The sequence below is a fragment of the Amblyraja radiata genome, chromosome 13 (assembly GCF_010909765.2).
Source record: "Amblyraja radiata isolate CabotCenter1 chromosome 13, sAmbRad1.1.pri, whole genome shotgun sequence".
NCBI lineage: Eukaryota > Metazoa > Chordata > Chondrichthyes > Rajiformes > Rajidae > Amblyraja > Amblyraja radiata.
In genome coordinates this window covers 35,812,961-35,839,334 of record NC_045968.1, presented here as the reverse complement: position 1 = coordinate 35,839,334, position 26,374 = coordinate 35,812,961, and the positions used below count along the sequence as shown (strand labels likewise).

At 46.4% G+C, this 26,374-nt stretch overlaps 1 protein-coding gene across 1 annotated transcript in view; it reads right to left on the bottom strand.

Annotated features, from left to right (window-relative positions):
• Window positions 1-26,374, bottom strand: part of dvl3 (dishevelled segment polarity protein 3) — an 86,481-nt gene that overhangs the window by 49,098 nt on the left and 11,009 nt on the right. The window contains exons 2-4 of the mRNA XM_033031762.1: window positions 13,906-13,975; window positions 9,230-9,351; window positions 2,395-2,501 (exon numbers count right to left, since the gene is read on the bottom strand). Coding sequence (XP_032887653.1) covers window positions 2,395-2,501; window positions 9,230-9,351; window positions 13,906-13,975 — 299 coding nt within the window. The remainder of the gene's footprint in view (window positions 1-2,394; window positions 2,502-9,229; window positions 9,352-13,905; window positions 13,976-26,374) is intronic.

Here is a 26,374-nt window from a genome sequence, read left to right as displayed (position 1 = left end):
CAAGGAGGTGGTATTAGGGAAATTAATGAGACTGAAGGAGGATAAATCCCCTGGGCCTGATGGATTACATCCAAGGGTCTTGAGGGAGATAGCGGTGGGGATTGTGGATGCATTGGTGATAATTTTCCAAAACTCCCTGGAGACAGGAACGGTCCCAGTGGATTGGAAAATGGCCAATGTAACACCTATATTTAAAAAAGGAAGTAAACAGAAGGCGGGTAACTATAGACCGGTTAGTCTAACATCGGTGGTGGGTAAAATGTTAGAGACAATTATTAAAGAAACACTAACGGGGCACTTGGATAAACATGACTTCATCGGACAGAACCAGCATGGTTTTGTGAAGGGGAAGTCCTGTTTAACGAATCTGCTCGAATTCTTTGAGGAAGTAACAACCCGGGTGGATAAAGGGGAACCGGTGGATGTGGTATACTTGGACTTCCAAAAGGCTTTTGACAAGGTGCCACATAAGAGACTATTGCTAAAAATAAAAAATTATGGGATTGGGGGTAATATATTAGCATGGGTAGAGGATTGGCTAACAAATAGGAAGCAGAGAGTGGGGATAAATGGTTCATACTCGGGATGGCAACCGGTAACTAGCGGGGTTCCGCAAGGGTCGGTGCTGGGACCCCAGTTGTTCACAATTTATATAAATGATTTGGAGGAGGGAACCAAGTGTAATATATCAAAATTTGCGGACGATACAAAAATGGGAGGAAAAGTAGGGGATGAGGAGGATAGGAAGAGTCTGCAAAAGGATATAGATAAGTTAGGTGAGTGGGCAACAACTTGGCAGATGAAATTTAATACTAATAAATGTGAAGTCATTCACTTTGGGAAAAAAAATGATAGGGCAAGTTATTTTCTAAATGAGGAGGAGCTGCGTTGTAATGCAATGCAAAGGGATCTAGGGGTAGTAGTACATGAATCACTAAAAGTTAGTATGCAGGTGCAGCAAGCAATCAGGAAGGCCAATGGAGTTTTGGCCTTTATTGCTAGGGGGATTGAGTATAAAAACACGGAGGTCTTGCTGCAGCTGTACACAGTATTAGTGAGACCACATTTGGAATACTGTGTACAGTTCTGGGGTCCATACTTAAGAAAGGATGTACTAGCCCTGGAGGCAGTGCAGCGAAGGTTTACAAGATTAATTCCTGCAATGAGGGGATTGACATATGAGGAAAGGTTAAGTAGGCTGGAACTCTACTCTTTGGAGTTTAGAAGAATGAGAGGCGATCTCATTGAAACATATAAGATCGTGAGGGGCCTTGATCGGGTGGATGCACCGAGGATGTTCCCAATGATCGGGGAAACTAGAACTAGGGGACATAGTTGCAGAATAAGGGGGGGCTCTTTTAAAACTGAGATGAGGAAGAACTTCTTCACCCAGAGGGTGGTTAATTTATGGAATTCACTGCCCCAGGGAGCAGTGGAAGCAGAAACATTAAATATATTTAAATCTAAAATAGATGGTTTTTTAGCTGCCAAGGGGATAAGGGGCTACGGGGAGAGGGCAGGGATATGGACCTAGGTATGGTTAGTATAGTAAGACCTGAGTGATCTCCTGGACAAGTGTCGATCGCCTGGATTGGGGTCGGAGAGGAATTTCCCGGATTTTTTTCCCGAATTGGACCTGGGTTTTTATCCGGTTTTTTGCCTCCCCCAGGAGATCACGCGGTTCTTGGGGTGGAGAGGGGAGATAGCGGTATAAAGGGGAGGGTAGTGTCTTGTGTTCTGTGTCTTGTGTCTACTGTTTGTGGGTAAGGGTGTCTGTTTAGTGTTCAGCCATGAGCGAATGGCGGTGCGGGCTCGACGGACCTGGTGGTCTACTCTCGCACCTACTTTCTATGATTCTATGATTCTATGATTCATCAGACTTTACTGGACTTAACCTTGCACTAAATGTTATTCCCTTTATCCAATATCTGTACACTGTTGATGGCTTGATTGTATTCATGTTTAGTCTTTTCTTCGACTGGATACCATACAAACAAAAGCTTTGCAGTATACATTATTATACGTGACAATATTACTAATATACTAACTGATAACTAATGGGACTGGTGCCGATGGGTATCTTGGCCAGCATGGCAAAGTTGAGCCAAAGGGCCTGTTTCCATGCTGTACGACTCTATGAAGACATAGGATGCATTACTGTATTTTTCATTCCCTCTGAATCTACAGCCAGGTAAAATCTATAGGAAGCAGGTATGAAGAAGGGTTCTGCCCCATACATCACTTGTGGATAGCACGCAACAAAAAAAGCTTTGCTTGGTACAAATGACAACAATAAACTAAACTAGTACAAAGGTGATACGATCAACCATTGACTTCATCGCCATCTCCGCCGCTTCCCCCTCGCTCCTCACACGCTCCCTTGCAAACTCTCACCGTGCTCGTGACCTTCCTTCCGCCGTAGCCTCTCCTTCCGCGAGGTTACCACCGACTCCGTCTCCGTCTCGTTGTCCAGGTTGTCCTGGCTCCCGACTGCATTGGCGCTGCGCGGAAATGAACAGACACGCAGCATCAGCCAGGGGTAATTCATGCCACCGGGACACAGGGAACGAAAGGGAGGAGTTATGAGGTTTGGTATAGCATGGACCCAAGGGGCCAAATGGCCTCCTTCTCTGTTGTAATAAAGAAAATTTGGAGGAAATGTGAAAATCATTCCCCAGAAGTTTAATTCAGTTTAGAGATACAGCCTTAAATGGGCCCTTCTGCCCATTGTATCCGTACCGACCAGCGAGCAACCTGTTCAAGAGAGAGGGTTAGATAATGCTTAGGGCTAATGGAATCAAGGGATGTGGTGAGAAAACAGGAACAGGATACTGATTCTGGATGATCAGCCATGATCATATTGGCTCGAAGGGCCGAATGGCTAACTCATGCACCTATTTTCTATGTTTCTGTGATCCTGCACATTAGGGGCAATTTACAGAAGCCAATTAACCTACAAACCTGCAATTCTTTGGAATGCGGGGAGAAACCGGAGCACCCGGAGAAACCCATGCGATCACAGGGAGAACGTACAGACTCGATACACACAGGTCCAGTAGTCAGGATCGAACCATGGTCTCTGGCGCTGCAAGGCAACAGCTCTACTGCTGCATCACTGTGCCACCACAAAGTTTATCTTTGGGAGACTTTGAAGCAATTGCTAAAATTGCAGGAACTCCTGCCTGTTGAAATGCAGATTATGCTATTCTGAGTGAGAGTAAAATAATAAAGACGACTTTCGAACCAATCCTCAAACCCAGAGTCCACTTAACAGATCCAGCCGAACATTAAATGTCCAAGAAGGAACTGCCAACTCACTGACCCCTGGTGGTGGGAGCCAGCCAGTGGTGGGAGCCAGTTATACAACCCAACCTCAAAAGATAATCCAAGGTCATAGATGTACAGTGACCAGGGGGTAGGAGGACTGATCTACACCCTGTATTTCCTGAGGATATATTTGACACATTGATGTATAAAAGTAGGAGACATGAGAGACAGTAGATGTTGGAATCGTGTTGGAATCGTGAGCAAAACACAAAGTGGTGGAGAAACTCAGTGGGTCAGGCAGCATCCGTGGAGGGAATGGATAGGCAACATTTTGGGTCATGACTCTGAAGAATCCACTGAGTTCTTTACTTTTCTTTAGAACACCAGACCCAGGAACAGCTTCCTTCCTCTCCGTAATCAGGCCCCTGAATGGTCCTTCCATAATCTAGGGTACTGTCTGATACCCCATTGCGGACATTGGACTTTGTCTCTGGAACTAATGCGCTACAATGCTGAGAACTATATTGTGCACTCTGTACCTTCCCCTTTGCTCTACCTATTGTACTTGAGTTTGATATGATTGTATCTATGAACGGTATATCAGATCTGTTTGGATAGCATGCAAAACAAAATGTTTCACTGTACCTCAGTAAGTGACAATAATAAACCTAAATCTAGTCCCACCTGCCTGCACATGATCCATATCCCTCCTTTCCCTGCTTGTTTGTGTACCTGTCTATATGATGTATATTAGCCTGTCATATTAGCTTCCACCATCTCCCCAGACAACACATTCCAAGCCCCACCAGCCTCATAAATCTCCTTTAAACATTCCACCTCCCACCTTAATGTTATACCCTCTGGTATTTGACATTTCCAATCTGGGAACAAGACTATCTATCTATGCCTCTCATAATGTTGTGATAAAAGTCCATTTATCAATTTCCCTTACATTTGGCCACTGAAACGTGTTCAAATGCAAGGGAAATTTGCACTACAATATTTGTTCCATGCTGCTGTTTTGCATTCATCATTATATCTATTATTGTATCTATCATTATCATGTGTACACAGGGCTGGGAGATTGCAACCTTCACGTGGTCTACCCTGTTTTGACTAATGCATCAGCCCGACATGCACAAATAGATCAAATAGAACAAGTTGACCTACAACTCTGGGCTGTGCACACCATACGCAAGAAGATGTATACACAAAGAACTGCAGATGCTGGTTTACAAAAAAAGACAAAGTGCAGGAGTAACTCAGAGGGCCAGGCAGCATCTCTGGAGAAGAGAGGTAGGTGACGTTTCGGGTCGAGAGGGGCTGAGGGGGCATGGGCAGGTCAAAGCGTGGCATGTAAGAGGGGAACAGGCGAGGGGGGTTTTGATGGACAAATGTTTGGACAAAGGCCAGAGATGAAGAGAGAGAAGGCATGACACAAAGGATTGTAGAGTTGTAAATTTTGAAGCTAGAGGAAGGAATCTAGGTGGAAAGGGAATGGGGAGAGGAGAAATAGGTGCAAATCCAGGTGGGCCCCATGGGAGGGTGGGGGGGTTACCCAAAATTGAAGAATTCAATTTCAGACCATTGGGTAGTAAGCTACCCAAGTGATAGATAGGTAGATACAGGTAAGGGGGAGTGGGGGTGGGGATGGGTGTTGAATCTATATTAACCTCTCGTCAATTCTGTAAAAAAACAGCCCAGAATATTCCTTATTTTCTTTCATAGCAATAGATTTTCCGGTGCTAGTAACAGCTTCATAAATCACCCCTGAACACTTTCTAATGCAATCACATCTTTCCTGTATTGTGGTGGCAGGAATCCTACACAGATGAGACAAGAAACAACGTGCTGAAGTAACCCAGTAGGCCAGGCAGCATCACTGGAGAACATGGATAGGTGATGTTTTCAGGTAAAGACCCTTCCTCAAATACCCAATGACATGGCTTCCACAGCCTTCTGTGGATGACACAAGGAACTGCAGACGCTGGATTCTTGATCAAAACAAAGCGTTGGAGGAACTCAGCGGGTCAGGCCGCATCTGGGGTGGGAATAGTGAGACCTTTCGGATCGGGACCTTTCTGCAGAGTCTGAAGGGTGTGGCCATGTTCTCCAGGGATGCTGCCTGAACCACTGAGTTATTCCAGCATTTTATGTGATTTGATTTATTACCTTTCAGGTATATGATTGGATTCGATCTCACCGAATTGAGAGGGGGCTTCAGGGACCATATGCTTGCTCTTTTTTCTGTCCCTGACCCCGGGAGTCATTGGTTTAATTGAAAACTCCCCCCTCCCCCAGTTTGTGCGGAGAGGCAGCTTGATCAGTAACACAGTCTGATAAGTGTAGGCTTTGGGACTCGGGCACAATGCATCTCCTACAGCAGATCCACGCTCAGTCTAATCCAATAATGAGAGGTGTACACAAAATGTTGGAGTAACTCAATGGGTCAGGCAGAAAGAGGATAATAATAATAATAAATTTTATTTATGGGCGCCTTTCAAAAGTCTCAAGGACACCTTACAAAAATTTAGCAGGTAGAGGAAAAACATGTAAGGGGAATGAAATAAATAGTAGAGACATGACTAGTACACAAAGTAAAGACAGAATACAATTCAAAACACAATATGAGGCAATTAATGCACAGATGAAAAGGGAGGGGGACGTGGGGCTAAGGATAGGCAGAGGTGAAGAGATGGGTCTTGAGGCGGGACTGGAAGATGGTGAGGGACACGGAATTGCGGATCAGTTGGGGGAGGGAGTTCCAGAGCCTGGGAGCTGCCCTGGAGAAGGCTCTGTCCCCAAAACTGCGGAGGTTGGACTTGTGGATGGAGAGGAGACCAGCTGATGTGGATCTGAGGGACCGTGAGGGTTGGTAGGGGGAGAGGAGGTCAGTGAGATATGGGGAGGCCAGATGGTGGAGGGCTTTGTAGGTGAGGATCAGGATTTTGTTGGTGATCCGGTGGGAGATGGGAAGCCAGTGAAGTTGTTTGAGGACTGGAGTGATGTGATGCCAGGATTTGGTGTGGGTGATGAGTCGGGCGGCTGCGTTCTGGACCAGTTGGAGTCGGTTGATGTAGGTGGAGCTGATGCCAAGGAGAAGTGAGTTGCAATAGTCCAGTCGGGAGGAGATGAAGGCATGGATGAGTCTTTCAGCAGCGGGAGGTGTGAGAGAGGGTCTGAGTTTGGCGATGTTGCGGAGATGAAAGAAGGAGGTTTTAATGACATGGCGGATGTGAGGCTCAAGGGAGAGGGTGGAATCAAAGATCACGCCAAGGTTGCGGGCCTTGGGAGATGGTGAGACAGTGGTGCCGTCGATGGTGAGAGTGGGGTTATTGATTTTGCTGAGTGTGGCTTTGGAGCCTATGAGGAGGAATTCTGTCTTATCGCTGTTGAGTTTGAGGAAGTTATGTTGCATCCAGGTTTTTATAGCTGACAAACAGGAGTTGATATGGGAGAGGGGGGGGTTGTGGGGGGATTTGGTGCCGAGGTAGATCTGGGTGTCATCGGCGTAACAGTGGAAGTCCAGGTTGAAGTGGCGGAGTATCTGACCAAGGGGGAGGATGTAGATGATGAAGAGGAGGGGGCAGAGTACGGAGCCTTGGGGAATGCCTTGAGTGACTGTGGCTGTAGCAGAGGTGTGGTTGTGGAGAGAGATGAAGTGGGATCTGTTGGAAAGGTAGGAACGGAGCCAGCTGAGTGCAGAGCCTTCAATGCCGAGGTCTTTGAGTCTGGTGAGCAGGATGTTGTGGTTCACTGTATCGAAGGCTGTGCTCAGGTCGAGGAGGATGAGGATGTTGAGGGAACCAGTGTCAGCAGAGGTGAGGAGGTCGTTGAGGACTTTGAGGAGAGCAGTTTCTGTGCTATGGAGGGGGCGAAAGCCAGATTGGAGGGGTTCAAGTAGGTTATACGCAAGGAGGTGGGAATGAAGTTGCGACGCAACGATACGCTCCAGGGTTTTTGAAAGAAAGGGGAGGTTTGAGATTGGGCGGTAGTTAATGAGAGAGCAGGGATCAAGACCAGGTTTCTTTAAGATTGGTGAGACAGCAGCAGTTTTGAAAGCGGAGGGGACAATTCCTTGGGACAATGAGGAGTTGAAGAGATTAGTGAGGTAGGGGCAGAGAACGGGGAGGCAGGACTTCAGCAGGGGAGTGGGGAGAGGGTCGAGGGAGCAGGTAGTGGGTTTGGAAGAGCTGATGAGTTTGGAGATTTCAATAGGGGTGACCAGGTCAAACTGGGAGAGGAAGCAGTGTGGAGGAGGGGTAAGGAGGTCAGTGGAGATGTTGAAAGGAGGGGCCTTGGTAGGTGGTGGAGTAGATGCTGGGGAGTCAGGTACAGGGGATAAAGATTGATAGATGATGCTGATTTTATCAGCGAAAAAGTGGAGGAATGAGTTGCAGAGATCCGGAGTAGAGGTAGGGAGAGTGTTTGCTCGAGGCTTGAGGAGGTTGCCCACTGTGGAGAAGAGGGTTCTGTGGTTTAGGCAGGGATCGGTGAATATGGAGGAGAGGTAGGCAGATTTTGCAGCAATGAGGGCATCTTTGTAGTCAGTGAGGTGGAGTTTGTAAGCTTCAAGGTGGACTGTGAGAGATGATTTCTTTGTGAGTCGTTCAAGTCGGCGACCAGTCTGTTTCAGTTTACGAAGTGCAGGTGTGTACCAGGGTGAAAATGTGTTGAAAGTTACGGTTCTTGTTTTGAGGGAGGCCATAGTGTTAAGGGAGGTAGACAAGGTGGAGTTGAGATGGTTTGTGAGATCATCAGGTGAGATGGGGGTTGAGTCCAGGGGGAGAGTGGTGGAGAGCAGGTCAGAGAGATGGAGGGGATCAATGGATTTTAGATTACGGAAGGTGATTTCTCGGAGGAAGCGGGGGCGAGGTGTCAGAGAATGGATGGTGAACCGAATAAGCTTATGATCAGAGAGTGGGAAGAGGCATGGATGGAGGTCGAGTACCGGTTGATTTGTGGAGCAGACCAGGTCAAGGATGTGACTTTTGTCATGGGTCGGAAAGGTGACGTGCTGAGTGAGAGAGAAGTTGTCAAGTAAAAAGGCGAATTCAGATGCGAGCTTGCAGGTGGGGGAGTCCATGTGAATATTTAAGTCACCAAGTAGCAGCAGACGTGGGGAGAGGGATGAGGCAAGTGTGAGGAGTTCAGTGAAGTCAGATAGGAAGGAGGGGTTTGGTTTAGGTGGCCGGTAAGTGAGGATGACTGTCATGGAGGAAAGGGTTTTGAAGGCGAGGAATTCAAATGATGCTACTGGGGGAAAGGTGAGTTCAGTGATCCGAAAATTCTGGTTGAAAATAACAGCGAGGCCACCTCCATGGCGGGAGGGGCGGGGTTTGGAAATGTAATTAAATCCAGGTGGGGATGCTTGATTGGGACCATTGTTCTCTCTCTTATACAGCACATAATCTTCTCTTATACAGCACGGCAACATCTTTGGCCCAAATGCGGCAAGACCCATTTGCCGCATTTGGCCCTTATCCCTGTAATCCTTTCCAAGTATTTGTCCATAAGTCTTTTAAATGCTGATATTGTATCTGTCTTGACTCCCTCCACTGGAAGCTCATTCAATAAAGCCACTAGGCCATAGGGTTTCCCCTCAGGTTCCTATTAAACCTTGCCCCTCTCATCTTAAACCCAGGTCCTCTGGTTCTTGATTCGCCTGCTCTGGGTAAAAGTGTGTATTCACCCTATCTATTCCCCTCATGATCTTATACACCTCTTTTATCCACCCATGTTTGGCCTTTATCCCACTAAACCTATAAACAATTATTGATTCGAAACCTGGGATCAATATATTTTTGTTGACCAGTGTAAAAGCAGGCAGATCAGTAGATTCAGTCAAGAGTCTGCCACAATCTCACTGGAGGCTGGCACAAGGGGGTAAGTAGCCAACGTTCCCATGCTGGACGCCACAGATTGGCTTGTAAACACAGATCCCACCCACCGATGTACTTACTGGAATGAGGGGGGTCTTGAGTCTCCGATTCCCCCCGTCCTCTCGATGGGGGGAGGCAGATCCGACTGGTTATCCGTGCACATGGATCCGGAGTCGGAGTGGGAACCCTCAGCTGACACCAGCTGAAACGGAGCAAGACAAACCAGCAATTAACCTCTGAGCACATCCCATCTCTCAACCTTCAACAAGATCACAATGAATTTAGAACAGTACAGCACAAGAGCAGGCCCTTCGGCCCACTGAGTCCGTGCCGTCCAGCGATCACCCCATACACTAGCACTGTCCATCCTACACACTAGGGACGGGGTGGGAGATTGCAACCTTCACGTGGTCTGCCCTGTTTCGATGAATGCAATCAACCTGGCGTGCACAATCAAGTAAGATCAAATAGAACAAGTTGTCCTACAACTTTAGGCTGTGCACGCTATACGCAAGAAAAAGACACTAGGAACAATTTACAATTTTTACCGAAGCCAATTAACCTACAAGCGTGTGCGTCTTTGGAGTCTGGGAGGAAACCGGAGCGCCCGGATACAACCCACGTGGTCACAGGGAGAACGTACAATCTCCGTACAGACAGCACCCGTAGTCAGGATTGAACCCGGGTCTCTTGCGCTGTGAGGCAGTAGCTCTACCCCTGTGCCACTCCGAGATAGGGAGGGGTGGACGATGAGCGGAAGTGCGGAAAGGAACTGGATGAGAGGGGCAGGAGTGTTGGAAAGAAAGGTGTGGTGTGGATCAGGGTAGATGAGCAGGACCGGGGGGGGGGGGGGGGGGGGGGTTGGGAGGGGAGTAACCTAGATTGTAGAACTCAATGTTCATGCCATTAGCTTGTAAGCTACCCAAGTGGTATATGAGGTGCTGTTCGTCCAATTTGCAAGTGCCCTCACTTTTTCAGTGGAGGAGGCCCAGGGCTGAAATGTCAATATGGGAAGGAGTATTAAAATGGTTAGCATCCTGGAACTCCAAATGGTCGTATAACTGTACAGAACAGGGACAGGTCCTTCGGCCCACAACATCCATGCTGAACATGACACCTCTCACTGTGCTTGACCTTTATCCCTCCATTCCTTGCAAATTCATGCATCCATCTAAAAGTCTCTTAAAAGCCACTTCCACCACTACCCCTGGCAGTACGTTCCAGGCACCCCAAAACCTCTGTAAAAATAATTTACAACCTCTGTGTGAAATATTTGTCCTGCACATCTCCTTTAAACTTTCCCCATCGACATTAAAGCTATGCCCTCTTGTTGTTGATAGTTCCACCCTTGGAAAAAGATTAAACAGTGTTTAATTATCATATGTACCAAAACGGAACAGTGAAATTCAAACTTTCAGCAGCATAACAGGTCAGTTAGGTCAGTTAGGTCAGTAAGCTCAGTGCTCCAATATATAATTAAAAAACCCAAAAAGAGTTCAATAAATTCAAAAAATATATTAGTGCAAACAAAACAATATTGGTGCAAGATTCTGACTGATTCTCAATGCCTCTGATAATTTTATATACTTCTATAAGGTCTCAAAGTTTTCCCCAACCTTTCTTATAGCTAAATGTAGCCAAGATCAATTTCCTCCCTGGGATAAATAAAGCTCTATCATATCATATCATAATATCACCCTTTAATTCAGGCAGCATGGCAGCATTTTGGTAAATCTCAGGTAGACAAAAATGCTGGAGAAACTCAGCGGGTGAGGCAGCATCTATGGAACGAAGGAAATAGGCAAGTTTTGGGCAGAAACCCTTTTTCTGACTGATGTGAGGCCGGGGGGGGGGGGGAGAAGAAGAAAGGAAGAGGAAGAGCCATTGGGCTGAGGGAGAGCTGAGAAAGGGAGGAGAAAGTAAGGACTACCTGATATTAGTGAAGTCAATGTTCATACTGCTGGGGTGCAAACTGCCGAAACGAAATAGGAGGTTCTGCTCCTCCAATTTATGGTGGTCCTCACTCTGGCCATGGAGGAGGCCGAGGAAAGAAAGGTCGGATTCGGAATGGGAGGGGGAGTTGAAGTGCTGAGCCACCGGGAGATCAGGGTGGTTATTGCGAACCGAGCGGAGGTGTTCGGCGAAAATCAAACCCGGTTCTCTGGCTCTGTGAGGCAGCAACTCTACTGTTACCGGAAGTGCACACAATACTGCAAACGTGACCGAACCAAAGTCTTATGGAGCTGCACCATGACTTCCTGACTCCTCTACTTGACTTGTGGGGGGGGGGGGGGGGGGGGGGAGGGCATTGAGATTTAGACTGACAAAAAAAAACCCCATCAAGATCAAATCTGCCAAAGACATGCCCACTAATGTAACATCAGGAATAGGCAGAAGACGTTGGGAGAAGTTGAGTGAGGAATGAATAGGAAGGGAGGAAACTAGGGGGTTGGAAAACAAGGACGGGAATTTTAAGTGTGAGGCATTACTGGGCGGGAGGCCAACACAGGTAAGCAAGTACATCTGAAGAGGAACTCAAGTTGTCAGCAGATGTTTGTCGAAGGCACGCGATATAAATCATCCAACGATTCAGCACACGAGAAGGCCAGATGGCCATCTCTCCCCAGATGGGGATGTAAAACACAAAGTACTGGAGGAACTCAGCCGGTCAGGCAGCGTCAGTGGAGGTGAATGGAGAGACGATGTTTTGGGTCATAGTGTTGCACAGTACGGAATCAGATCCTTCAGCCCAACTTGTCCCTAACCAGAATCTGCAGATCCATGTTTCGACTCTCCTCTGGGTGCTCTTTCCATATATCTACTGCCCTTCCGCGTGAAAAAGGTGTCCCACAGGTTCCTATTAAATCTTTCCCTTCTCACCTTAAACCTATGACCTCTGGTTCTTGATTTCCCTGCCTTGGGTAAAAGACTGTGCATTCACCTATCAATTCCCCTCACGATTTTATACACCTCTATAAGATCACCCCTCAGCCTCCTGCGCTCCAAGGAATAGAGTCCTAACCTGCCCAACCTCTCCCTGTAGCTCAGCCATGAGTCACGTGGTCAGGAAAAGTAGAGGGGTGGATAATAGACAGTATAACGAGGTGAGGGGGTGAGGCAGAAGCTGGTATGTGCCTCATGAATGTCCGTCCCCTCATGAATGTAATTAATCTGTAAAGACATAGGATCGAAGAGCCAAATGGCTTCCTTCTTTTGCGGCAAAGAAACATAGAGGAGTGGTTACTGGAATTGAACAGGCTTGGGCCAAACTAGAGATATATAAAGGAACATTCCAAGCTGCTGAGGCAAAATAATGCGCGAATATTGCATGGGGATCAGGTGGCAAAATCAACACTACAGCTTCATCTCATGTTCCAGCTATTTGTCTGTTTTGGATACCTGGCACTTGAGGATTAGCCTTCAGTTTATAGATTCAGAAACTAGCTGGTGAATCACTCTTTCTCTCTCCCAATGTTAGGAGCTGTAGATATTTGTTCAATTCATCCTCCCATTACCAACCCGTCCAGTCTGCGAGATTGCTATCTGTTAGCCCTGGGCAAAGTGCAGTGGAGCAGTGTTGTTTGATCAAGATTTAAGTCAGATGCGTGTAGTAAACTTCAAGCCGGCATCAGGAATACACTGGCCCTATTCTGCCTCTTCAAAGCTCCGTGCTCTCCTTCCCCAAAGCTAATGGAAGAGGGTGGAACGGTGGTGGGGTTGCTGCCTTACAGTGTTAGAGACCCGGGTTCGATCCTGGCTACGGGTCCTGTCTGTGTGGAGTTTGTACGTTTTCCCTGCGACTGCGTGGGTTTTATATCACTCAAACTGCAGCACAGAAAGGCGGCCCACTGAGTGCACACCGACCATCTCATCCACGCCCTACAGACTGTGGACATTTACAGGGCCAATTAATCTACAGCGGGGGGGAGAGAGAGAGAGAGAGAGAGACACACACACACACACACACACACACACACACACACACACACACACACACACACACACACACACACACACACACACACACACACACACACACACACACACACACACACACACACACACACACACACACACACACACACACACACACACACACACACACACACACACACACACACACACACACACACACACACACACACACACACACACACACACACGTGAATCTCTGGAATTCTCTGCCACAGAAGGTAGTTGAGGCCAGTTCATTGTTTATATCTAAGAGGGAGTTAGATGTGGCCCTTGTGGCTAAAGGGATCAGGGGGTATGGAGAGAAGGCGGGTACAGGATACCGAGTTGGATGATCAGCCATGATCATATTGAATGGAGGTGCAGGCTCGAAGGGCCGAATGGCCTACTCCTGCACCTATTTTCTATGTTTCTATGACAGCACCCAAGTTTGGGAACGGAGCCAGGTCCCTGGCTACGTGCGGCAGCAGCACTACCAGCTACACTACTGTACAGTATGGATGGATACTAACAGGACGCTTTCCACGATGTATCTGCAGAAGTTGAGGAGAGTTATTGGAGGTCTACCAAATTCCTTTAGGCTTCTGAGCAAGCTGAGGCTTTGGTGTGTTTTCTTGGCCATAGCATCATGAAGATTGGAGCAGGTTAAATATGATATTCACACCTAAGAACAAGGCTGGTAGAATAGTCATCTGGAGTACAAAGCGGCGACTGGCATGAATTGAATGGCGTGTTTCTCTGTACTTGCTGAAAGCCAATTGAAATCGGAGAAAAAGCTACTCACCCATGATACCACACGTCCATTGAAGCAGGGCAACTTGGCATTGTCATCAGATATTTCTTCCTTCACCACCCTGTAAGGATATGGAGACAAATTTAGTCTTCCTGGAGCACCAATGCAAATCTCACGCCCAAATCAGTGCATTTGAAAGATGCATTGCATTAATGCATTGATTGAAAGATACAGCACAGAAACAGGCCCTTCGGCCTACACTGACCATTGATCATCTGTTCAAACTAATTCTATGTTACCACACTTTCTCATCCACTCCCCTGCACACCAGAGGCAATTGAATGAGGTCAATTAACCAAGGGGTACGATTATTGTTTCTCTAATGCCAAGTAACCCTTGCATTTCCTCTTTCTCCGGCCCTCTCCCACCCTATTCGTCCTACTAGTTTCACTGTCATCTGGCTTAGTTTCAGTTAGTATCCCTTCATTTTCGCCTTTCCCACAGCCAACAATGGACCATTGTGGGCTCCACGTTTCCTTGATCATCTTTGCAGGCTTTGATTTATTTGTTCATTTCATACCTTTCATTCATTTGCTCTTTTTACATTTTCATCCCTGTTGTTTCCCTCTCCCCAGACTCTCAGTCTGAAAAAGGGTCCCGACCCAAAGCGTCACCTATTCCTTTTCTGCACATATGTTGCCTGACCCGCTGAGTTAATCTAGCACTTTGTGTCTAACCTACAAACTCACACATTTTGCAAAGTAGGAGGAAACCGGAGAACCCAGAGAAAACCCACATGGTCACAAGGACACAGTCAGCATCTGTGATCATGATCGAACCCTGGCCTCTGGTGTTGTCAGGCAGCAGCTCTACCTGCTGCGCCAGTGTGCCGCTCTTAAATTTCTTTGATATTTCTTCAAGAAAGATTGGTCAAACAGGTACATTATTTTCTGCTGCCCTTCATGCCTTGTTGCAATGTTCGAAAGATCGCTCAAAATGACTGCACAGCTCTAATGTAATAAAATGTAAATCAGCAAAACAGTCTCATTAAGCCTAGCGCAAAATGAAACGGGGACTAATTGAGGAAACTCCCATGTGTTCCCATTTAATGTCCTGACCTTTCCATACACTCCTGACTGCCAGTCAAGCATCAATTAAAGCCAACACAACCAGAGCACCAACTGTGTTATTATGATTAAGACTGCCTTTCAGGAAGGGAGAAACCTTCCTCAGTTGCCTGGCAACATGCAGAAGACAGGAAGTGGTGGAGGGCGAGATACCAAGACAGGAAGCTGTGGTAAAATCACAGCCCCAATCAGGACTTCACCACAGACCACAGCTCCCTGCAACATGACTCCAACTGGCGTTCAGTGTATAATGCAATGCCGTGCAGTTTAGTGTAACGTGGACTAGTTTAGTGTAGTGTGGTATCATGCAACGCAGTGTAGCGCAGTTTAGTTTAGTATAGCGTAGTGTCGCACAGTACAGTTTACTGTAGTGTAGGGCAATGCAGTGTGGTTTAGTGTTGTGTCGTTTAGTGTAGTGTCACGTGTACCAATATAGAGCGAAAAGCCTTTTGTTGCCCGCTATCCAGTCAGCAGAAAGACTATATATGATTACAATCAAGCCATCCAATGTGTGCAGGTACAGGTTAATGAGAATAACATTTAGTGCAAGATAAAATCCATAAAGTCCAATTAAAGGTAGTCTGAGGATCTCCAATGAATATGTTGGGCTCAGTTGCTGGATAACAGACTACACTACTAAACTAATCTGGGGACTCAAAGACCTGCAGATGCTGGTTGACAAAGAAAGACAAAGTGCTGGAGTAACTCAGCAGGTCAGGTAGCATCTCTGAAAAAACGTGGATAAGTGATGTTTCAGGTTGGGACTTTTCTTCAGTCTGCAGAATTGTCCATAAGACAAATAGATCAGCTGTAATTGAATGGTGGAGCAGAATTAAGCCATTCGGCCCATCGAATGCGCTCTCCACCATTCAATTATGGCTAATCTATTTGACCCTCTCAATCCCATTCTCCTACCTTCTCCTGGTAACCTCTGATGCCCTTACCAATCAAGAACCTGTCAATTATTCTATGAGGTGCTCCTTTCTCCGAGTGCTGACTGCCTTTCTCTCTCCTTGAGAAGTTCTCCATCGTTCTTGATGCCCGGCAGGATCGGAACTCAAGTGTTTGGTCCATATATGACCCTAACATTGCTGAAGATGGGCTGTCTCTCTACACCACTTGGCCTTTAGGTAATGGGAATATAGTTGAACTTCAGGTATCTATCTGCTTCTTTTCACCCTCCAAGGCACGATAGAGTTCAGTTTAGTTAATTGTCACGTGTACCAAGGTACAGTGAAAAGCTTTTTTGTTGTGTGCTATCCAGTCAGCAGAATGACTGTACATGATTACAATCAAACCATCCACAATACAGATACAGGATTAAGGGAATAACATTTAGTGCAAGATAAAGTCCCTAATTCTAGATTTGCCCACAAACAGAAACATTCTTCCACACCCACCTTATGAAAACAGATTTGTTTTTTTAACTGTTAATAATTGGCACAGCGGTGCAGCAGCCACACAGCGCCAGAGACCCAGGTTCGATCCTGACTACGGGTGCCATCTGTATGGAGTTTGCACATTCTCCCTGTGACTGGGGGTTTTCTCCGGGTGCTCCGGTTTCCTCCCACACTCCAAAGATGTAGGTTTGTAGGCTAATTGGCTTCAGTTAAAAAAAAAAAGATTGTCCCTAGTGTGTAGGATAGTGATAGTGTACGGGGAGATCACTGGTCAGCGCGCACTTGGTGGACTCAGTCCTAAAGTTAACATTTTCTGTAAGTGTAATGCTGTAACACTATATTCTGCACTCTGGAACATTCTGCACTTCTCCTTGCACTGTTGTACTTGTGTTTGTTTGACTGGATAGTCAGGAAACAAAGTTTTTCACTGTATCTTGGTGCATGTGGCAATGATAAACCAACAAGTGGTGAATCTCTGGAATTCTCTGCCACAGGAGGTAGTTGAGGCCAGTTCATTGGCTATGTTTAAGAGGGAGTTAGATGTGGACCTTGTGGCTAAAGAGATCAGGGGGTATGGAGAGAAGGCAGGTACAGGATACTGAGTTGGATGATCAGCCATGATCATATTGAATGGCGGTGCAGGCTCGAAGGGCCGAATGGCCTACTCCTGCACCTATTTTCTATGTTTCTATGTTAACACATCAAATCGCTACGGCTAATTTCAGCATAGAAAGCCTGCTCCTCGGGATCGAGGGCAACTTGTTTCAATCAGACATCTCTCGCTCTCTTGAGCATCATTTGTCTGTTTTCCCCCCATGATGGATCGATGGTAAGATGGACAGTGTGGAAGCAGGCCCTTCAGCCCACTGAGTCCACGCCGACCACCGACCACCCATGCCTACCCGTTCTACGGCATTCCACTTTCTCGTCCGCTCTCTACACACTAGGGGCAATTTACAGAAGTCAGGGCCTGAGGGCCGGTGCTATAGGGAGAGGTTGAGCAGGCTACCACTTTATTCCTTGGAGTGCAGGAGGATGAGGTGATGGTATTGAGATGTATTAAATCATGAGCGGGAATAGATAGGGTAAATGCACCATATTTTACCCAGAGTAGGGGGAATCAAGAACCAGAGGACACAGATTTAAGGTAAGGGGGGGAAAGATTTAATAGGAACTGAGGGGTTCAGGGAAACAGCTAAAGTAACAAAAGTAAAAAGCTTTCAATTGACTAACATCCTTCCTTAGACCAGAAGACCAGTAATGTACACAGTGGTCTATTCCAGATGTGGTCTCACCAATGCCCTGTAGTACAAGCTCCCGGCTTTTGTATCCAATTCCCATCGCAATAAACGACACTAACTGGTTATCATTTTAGGGCTCTCCACAGATGATGACTAACCTGGTGAGCATTTCCAACACTTTGTTGATTTAACCTATTCGATTACATTTAATTTATAGCCTAGAACAGGTCAAACCAGCATTTATACTCCACCCAAAGCTATCCCAAACCTCTTGGCTCATCCGTCACCTCACTCCTCTCCCTCGTGCTCATGTACGTTTCACCTGAAGGTCACCTCAAACAACAGTGAGTTCCACATTCTAAGTTAATTAGCCTTTTATTTGATGAATTCTTAGAAGGCTTAAATGGGCAGATTACAAAATGTTACTTCCTCTGTTTGTTAGCTCAGAACAAGGCAAGTGTCTTGGGATAAAGCTTCAAATTGGAATGAAATGAAGGCAAAAAGAAATGTCTCCGATGTTTACCATTCATTGGATTCTATCGGCAACAGGGCTACAGATACACACAAATTCATTCACATCTCCGCAAGGAGATCACAATATGTCGTAATAAAAATGAACTGCAGATGCTGGTTTATACCAAAGATAGACCCAAAATGCTGGAGCAACTCAGCGGGTCAGGCAGCATCTCGGGATAATATGGACAGATGACGTTTCGGGTCGAAACCCTTCTTCCGACTGAAGACGGGTCCTGCCTGAAACACCGCATGTCCATTTTCTCTAGAGATGCTGCCTGACCTGCTGATTTACTCCAACACTTTGTGTCTGTCACAGGTTGTGGGGTTTGGACAGGAAAGTGGACACGTTAGAACATAGAACAGTACAGCACAGGAACAGGCCCTTCTGCCCACAATGTCCGTGCTGAATATGATGCCGTTAAACTAATTTCTGCCTACACGTGATCCATATCCCTCCATTCCCTGCATATTCATGTGCCTATCTAAAAGCCTCTTTAACGCCACTATCGTATCTGCTTCCACCACCACCACCCTTGGCAATGCGTTCCAGGCACCCACCGCCCTCTGTGTAAAAGCCCCATCCCACTCATCTCCTTTCAACTTTGCTCCTTTCACCTTCGAGCTACCCTGGGGAAAAAGCTTCTGACTGTCTACCATATCCATGCCTTTCAGAATTTTATATACTGCCACCAGGCCTATTCTCAACCAGAGAAAGCAAAAAAAATTCCAACCTCTTTGCAAAGTTAATACCCTCTAATTTTGGTTGATGATCAGCCAATGAGTGGAAGCTGGCTGTGTACTATTCCCAATCCAGTCCGTCCTGCCAACCACCCCCGCCACCCCGAACCCCCTGCCATCCCTTCCAGCTATGACTTTTCATTCCACTCCTCTTCTCTCCTTATCTGACACCCATTTGTCTCCCTTTCTCTCTCGCCCTTGTCACTTATGCCACCCATCTGCCAATCCAACACCCACCCCCCACCTGTATCCACCTATCACTTGCCAGGCTTGTTCTGCCCCCACCTCTCTTCCAGCTTTCTCCCTCTGACCACAATCAACCTACAGAAGGGTTCTGACTCAAAATGTTGCCTATCCATGTTCCTCAGAGATACTACCTGACCCGCTGAATTACTCCAGCACTTTGTGTTTTTCCCAGATCCATTTACATTTCATTTAGATTCATAGTCGTACAGCGTAAAAACAGGCCCTTCATTCCAACTTGTCCACGTTGACCAAGTACACCAGTCCCACCTGCTTGGCCCATATCCTTCTAAACCTACCCTATCCATGTACCTGTCTAAATGTCACTTAAACGTTATGACAGTACCGGCCTCCTCTGGCAGCTTGTTCCATGCACTCATTAACCTTTGTGTAAAAAAAGTTACCCTTCAGGTATTCTATTCAATCTTTTCCCCCTTACCTTAAACCCAAGTCCTCTGGTTTTCAATTCCCCTACTCTGGGGAAAGAAACTGTATTGACCCGATCTATTCCTCCCATAATCCTGTACACCTCTATAAGATATCCCAACTTAGTTCACAGGGTAGAGATCAGCTTGTAGATACATTATTATCAACATATGAACAGGCTGGTCCTTGTTCAACAGACTGAGGAAACTTGGCACATCTGCAGTGACTCTTATAAACTTCTACAGTCACACTGTATAAAGTATAATGTCAGGTTGCATCACAGTCTGGTTTAGGAACAGCTCTGCCCAAGACCGCAGGGAATAGCAGAGAGTTGTGGATGTAACCCAGTCTATCACACTGACCAGACTCCCCACCATTTACTCAATCTACAAGCAGCCACCCCAGTCATTCCTTCCTCTCCCTGCACCTGTCCGGCAGAAGACACAGAAGCTTGAAAGTGAACACCACCAGACTCAAGTACAGATTCTTCCCCTCTGTTATCAGGCTTCTGAACGGTCCTTCCATAAGCTAGGGTACTGTCCAAATCACCTCGACCCCATTGCGGACATTGGACTTTGTCTATAGAACTGATGTGCTGCAATGCTGAGAACTATTCTGCACTCTGTATCGTTCCTTTGCTCTATCTATTGTACTTGAGTTTGACTTAATTGCATCTATGTATGGTATATATGATCTGTTTGGTAGTCATGCAAAGCAATGCTTTTCATTGTATCTCGGCACACATGACAATAAGCAAACCTGAACCTAAACCTGCATTGTGAGAGCAAGGGCAGGAGTGACCAGCCTGAAGAACAGCATTCAGTAGTCAGAGTGTGGAGTGTACATCAGCCCCACAACATCTGCCATCACAATAAGTCAGCCAAATGACTACAGATCCATCATGCATATCAATAGAAAGCCTCCGAGGCAAAGGGGGAAACACACAGCCCACACCATTTGCGTCTAGACTTTAAAAGGCTGCATCTCTCCCCAGGGTCAACAATGCCACAGAGCATCTGTCCCACATCTCTGGGGGAGGAGGGGGAACGGAACAGAGCCGTTGGAAGCGTACGTCCCCAAGTACATTTCACCACCCCTGCAGAGAAGCTTGAAAAGAGCGCTCCATCAGACTCAGGAACCACTTCTTCCCTTATTTTATCAGGCTTCTGAACAGTCCTTCCATAAGCTACCCCATTGCAGACATTGGACTTTGTCTCTGGAACTGATGCGCTACAATGCTGAGAACTATATTCTGCACTCTGTATCTTCCCCTTTGCTCTACCTGTTGGACTTGGGTTTTGCTTGATTGTATTTATGTATAGTAATACCCGATCTATTTGGATAGCATGCAAAACAAAGCTTTTCACTGTACCTTGGTATACGCTGACAATAATAAACATAAAAGTAAAGATAGACGCAAAATGCTGGAGTATCTCAGCGGGTTAGGCAGCATGCTTGACCCACAGGATGCTGCCTGACCGGCTGAGTTACTCCAGCATTTTGTGTTTATCTTTGGTATTGCTTCCTATACAAACCTAAAACTAAACCTGGAATATTAACTATAAGCAATCCTGATCAATTCTAAATTGGGAGATACGTCCCTATACGTCACCCCATTCTTGTTTCCTCTCCAAATAACAAAATTGTAATTAAGATATGTTGGTATTGTTTATGATTGTCACGTGTGCTGATTGAGATAAAGTAAAAATTTTGTCTGCATGCTATCCAGTCAAACCATACTAAATATGAGTATAATCAGGCCAGCACAGTGGCGCAGCGGGCAGAGCTTGTCTCACTGCACCAGAAACCCCAATTCGATCTTGACTATGGGCCCTGTCTGACAGAGTTTGTACATTCTCCCTGTGACCACATGGGTTTCCTCCAGGTGCTCCGGTTTCCTCCCACATCCCAAAGACTGTGGGTGCATGGAACAAGCTGCCAGAGGAGGTAGTTGAGGCTGGGACTATCCCAATGTTTAAGAAACAGTTAGACAGGTACATGGATAGGACAGGTTTGGAGGGATATGGACCAAGCGCAGGCAGGTGGGACTAGTGTAGCTATGTTGGCCGGTTTGGACAAGTTAGGCCAAAGGGCCTGATTCGACACTGTATCACTCTATAACTCTATGACATGCAGGATTGTATGTTAATTGCCTCCTACAAATTTCTCCTAGTGTGCAGGACAGTGCTGGTGTACAGGGAGATCGCTGGTTGGCACGGACTCGGGTCAAAGGGCCTGTTTCCACACCGTATGTCGAAAAGTAAAAATCTAAAAAGAGTGATTGTTTTTGTTTCTGTGTTTTTCAACAAATGGACAAAATCAATTTATCTCTCAAGTCTAAAAAGTCTAAAGCAGGCCATACACAAGTTGTACAGGTAGTGCAACGAGAAAAATAACAGAGTGCAGAATATAATGTTACAGTGTTGCAGTTACAAAGAAAAATACACACAAAGGCCCACCTCCAGCTACAAGAAGCGTGGGGGAGTACTAATCTGGAGTGTCTAACCAATGTCAAGCTACCACGGAGCTGTCGGAGACAGGAGGATAGATCTGTGTGCCGGCTCATAGCATCGAATGGCATGTGGCAAATAGCGGAGCTAGATAAACAGAGCTGAGGAGCAGATCAGCCATGGAAGATGTAAACTATGGCACAATACTGAGGGGTGGAGAAAACAAGAAATAAAAAGCAAAGCAAAAGGGTTGGGCAAGGCTGTTCTGTAATTCACTGTCTGTTGGGCTAGTAGCTGTTTGTTTTAGTTAAAAAACGATACAGCATGGTAACAGGCCATTCGACCCACTGAGTCCACATCGACCACCCATTCTGTGTTATCCCACTTTCTCATCCACTGCCTGCACGCTAGGGATGATTCACAGAGGGCCAATCAATGCACACACCCGCACGTCTTTGGGATGTGGGAGGAAAGCGGAGGAAGCCCATGTGGTCACAGGGAGAACATGCAAACAACAGTCACACAGAGCACCCGAGGTCAGGATCAAACCCAGGGCACAGGCGCTGAGAGGCAGCAGTTCTATCAGCTGCACCGCTGAGCCTGCGAGATCTTGCTGTGTAAATTGGCTGCTACTTTTTCTACACCATCATAATGTCCACATTTTAAGTACATTTTATGTTTTCTCCATCAACGGATGTGGATGACGCAGTCAACGTTGTTGAATAACTTACTCACTGCGCTAACCAGTCCCCATAATCACGTTTCAAGCTTCCTGAAGAGGTGAATGGTTTTGTTGCAACTCTCTCTGAAGCATGGAAAATTGTGGGTCAATCGGAACAGGGAGAAGTTAAAACTCCAATAGAGGTTGTGCTGCAGAGAGTGGGGAGGGATGAGTGGGAAGGGATGAGGGGGCGGTGAAGGGAATATCTTGAGAGGGATGGAAATCAGGAGGGGCAACATACAATGGCGTTGTAAGTCATGACAGCAAGAGATACAGAAGTGTGAAAACGCACACCTCTAGATTCAGGAACAGTTTTTTCCTCAGCTGTAACAAGGCAACTGAACCATCCTCTCACCAACTAAAGATCGGTCCTGACCTCTCATCTAACTCTTTGTAGAACCTTGGACTATCTTTAATCGGACTTTACTGAACATTATCTTGTACTAAACATTATTCTCTTTATCTTGCATCTGCACACTATGGATGGCTTGATGGTAATCATGTATAGTCTTTTCGCTGATTGGATAGCATGCAACAAAAATGCATTTCACTGTACCTTGGTACACATGACAATAAACTAAACTAAGTTAGTCTGTGCAAAACAGGGACAGTTTCTTCCCAGCTGTTATCAGGCAACTGAATCATCCTATCACTAACTAGAGAGCGGTCCGAACCTCCCATCTACCTCATTGAAGACCCGTGCAAGTTGGGCTATCTTTAATCGGACTTTACCTTGCACTAAATGTTTTACCCTTTAACCTGTACCTGTATACAATGGACAGCTTAATTGTATTCCTGTATAGTTTCTCCACTGACTGGAAAGCACGCAACAAAAAAATGCTATTCACCGACTTAGAATTACAGCACGAAACAGGCCCTTTGGCCCACCAAGTCTGCGCCAACCAGTAATCACCCTGTATACTAGCACTATCCAACACACCAGGGACAATTCATAATTTACAGAAGCCAATTAACCTACAAACCTGCACGTCTTTGGGATGTGGGAAAAAAGCCACGGCATCACATGGAGAACATGCAAACGCCATACTGACAGCACCCGTAGTCAGGATCGAAGCCGGGATTCCCGCCCCACCCCCCCCCCACCGGCAGACAGGGCTGGAATCCTCTTCAGTGGAAATCACCTGCTAGCTGGCTCCGTGCCACTGAGTGCCTGCGAACTCCCTACTCCTTCAGGCAAAAGTAGATGGAATGCGTGGCTAGGTATAAAAGTTGCTACAATCACTAATCAGCCATGCATTTCATCATCCGTTGCACATTCAGGGATCAGTTACCGTGTACACACATACAATTCTTGCACCACTCTAAGCTACTTGTTCTATACCAGTCTCAAGAGGTGGTACAGTCTACAGCCCAAGGTATTTACCCCATGTATACGGCCTCAGATCTGTACCCAAAGATAAACACAAAATGCTGGAGTAACTCAGCGGGTCAGGCAGCATCTCTGGTGAAAATAAATGTGATGTTTCAAGTCAAATCCTTATTCAGTCTGAAGAAAGTCTCAACTCAAATGCCCAGTCTGACAAGGGTCTCAAACCAAAACATCATCTGTTCCTTTACTCCAGAGATACCACCAGACCTGCTGAATTACTCCAGCATTCTGTGTCTATCTTCGGTGTAAATAAGCATCTGCAATTCCTTCCTACACATCAGATCTGTATCCATCAGTACAACTCAAATATTATACAAGGTCAGGCCTGTACCCACCATTGAACCCAGTCTTACACGTCGATGGATTTGCACTTAACGGCATAGAGCAGGCACAACTAGTTGGTAAGAGGAACAAGTAGTGTGAAACATGATGTTATCCACTTTGGAAAGAAGTGTGCAAAAATAAAATATTGTTTAATTTGCGAGACTTTTGGGGCAGCACAGTAGCGTAGCTGGTGGAGTTGCTGCCCCACAGTGTCAGAGACTCAGGTTCGATCCCGACCTTTGGTGCTGTCAGTGTGGAGTCTGTGTGGTAGTTCCCCCTGTGACAGTGTGGATTTCCTCCCACATCCCAAAGACGTGCTGGTTTACAGGTTGGTAGGCCCTACTGTAAATTGTACACCCCTAGTGTGTAGGAAGCAGATGAGAAAGAGGGATAACATAACTTGTGTGAACGGGAGATTGATGGTCAGCATGGATCCGGTAGGGCTGAAGGGCCTCTTTCCACCCTGAATCTTTCAAATCAATCAATAAACTACAACAGGCAAAGAGAAAATAACAGAATGCAGAAAGTAATTTTCAGCATTGTAGCAATACAATTCCAGGCAAAAAGTAAAAATATCCCAGTAAGATAGGTTGGAGGATTGGGACTACAAGCTAGCTCAGTGAATGACTGTTCAGTGGCTTGATAGCGGGGAAGAAGCTAGTCCTGAATCTGGTGGTGTTTTGCTTTCAAGCTTATATATCTTCTGCATGATGGGAGAGGAGAGAAGAGGGACTGAGCAGGTTGCGAGTGGTCCTTGATTATGTCAGATGCTTTCCCAAGGCAGTGGGAAGTGTAGATGGAGTCGTTGGTGGGGAGTCTGGTCTGTGTGAAAAAAACTGTGCTACATCCACAACTCTCGATAATTCGCAATTGAATTAAACACACAGGCCGACAGGAACTGGAAACGAACCCAGAGAGTTTCCCGACCTTGAAGGCTCAGCAAGCAAACTTTAACACTGAGAGAGTCCAACGAGTCCCAGCCCGTCAGTAACCAGATGCTGAACTCAATTAGAAAGGCAGACACACCAAACCCAAGGAAAAGAGCAATTACTAAAGTAAACAAACCGCAAATAGAGAAGCGAATGCATGTTGTGTACAGTGGGATTCCAGGCTTAGGCAAAGACAGCCCCTGACGTCACCCCTGCACTATAATAGATCTGTGGGCAGCCGTGGCCTTACTTACTGGAATAATGAACAAACCCTGTTGGTCACAATCTCTTCGTTATTTTCAGGGCAGCACAGTGGCGCACTGATAGAGCCTCTGCCTCACATCGCCAAAGACCAGAGTTTGATCCGGACTAGGGGTGCTGTCTGTATGGAGCTTGCACATTCTTGGGCAGTCACGGGGGCGCAGCGGTAGAGTTGCTGCCTTACAGCGAATGCAGTACTGGAGTCCCGGGTTCGATCCCGACTACGGGTACTGCCTGTACAGAGTTTGTACGTTCTCCCCGCGACCTGCGTGGGTTTTCTCCGAGATCTTCAGTTTCCTCCCTCACTCCAAAGACGTACAGGTTTATAGGTTAATTGGCTTGGTAAATGGAAAAATTGTCCCTAGTAGAATAGTGTTAATGTGCGGGGATCGCTGGGCCAAAGAGCCAAACTCCGCACACCGGAGGGTCTGTTTCCGTGCTGTGTCTCTAAAAACTCTCACATTCCAAAAACGTACAGGTTTGTAGGTTAGTTGGCTTTTAGAAATTGTCTCCAATGTGTGGAATGTAACTAGTGTACAGGGGTTCGCTGGTTGGCATCACTGAACTAATCATTGGTCTAATAAGCTCTTCCCTATAGTTTAGTGATACAGCATGGAAACAAACCTTTCAGCCAACCGAGTCCATGTCGATCAGCCGTTCACACCAGTTCCATGTTATTCCAGTTTCTCATTCACTCCCTACACACCAGGGACAATTTGCAGAGGGCCAATTAACCTACAAGCCCGCACGTCTT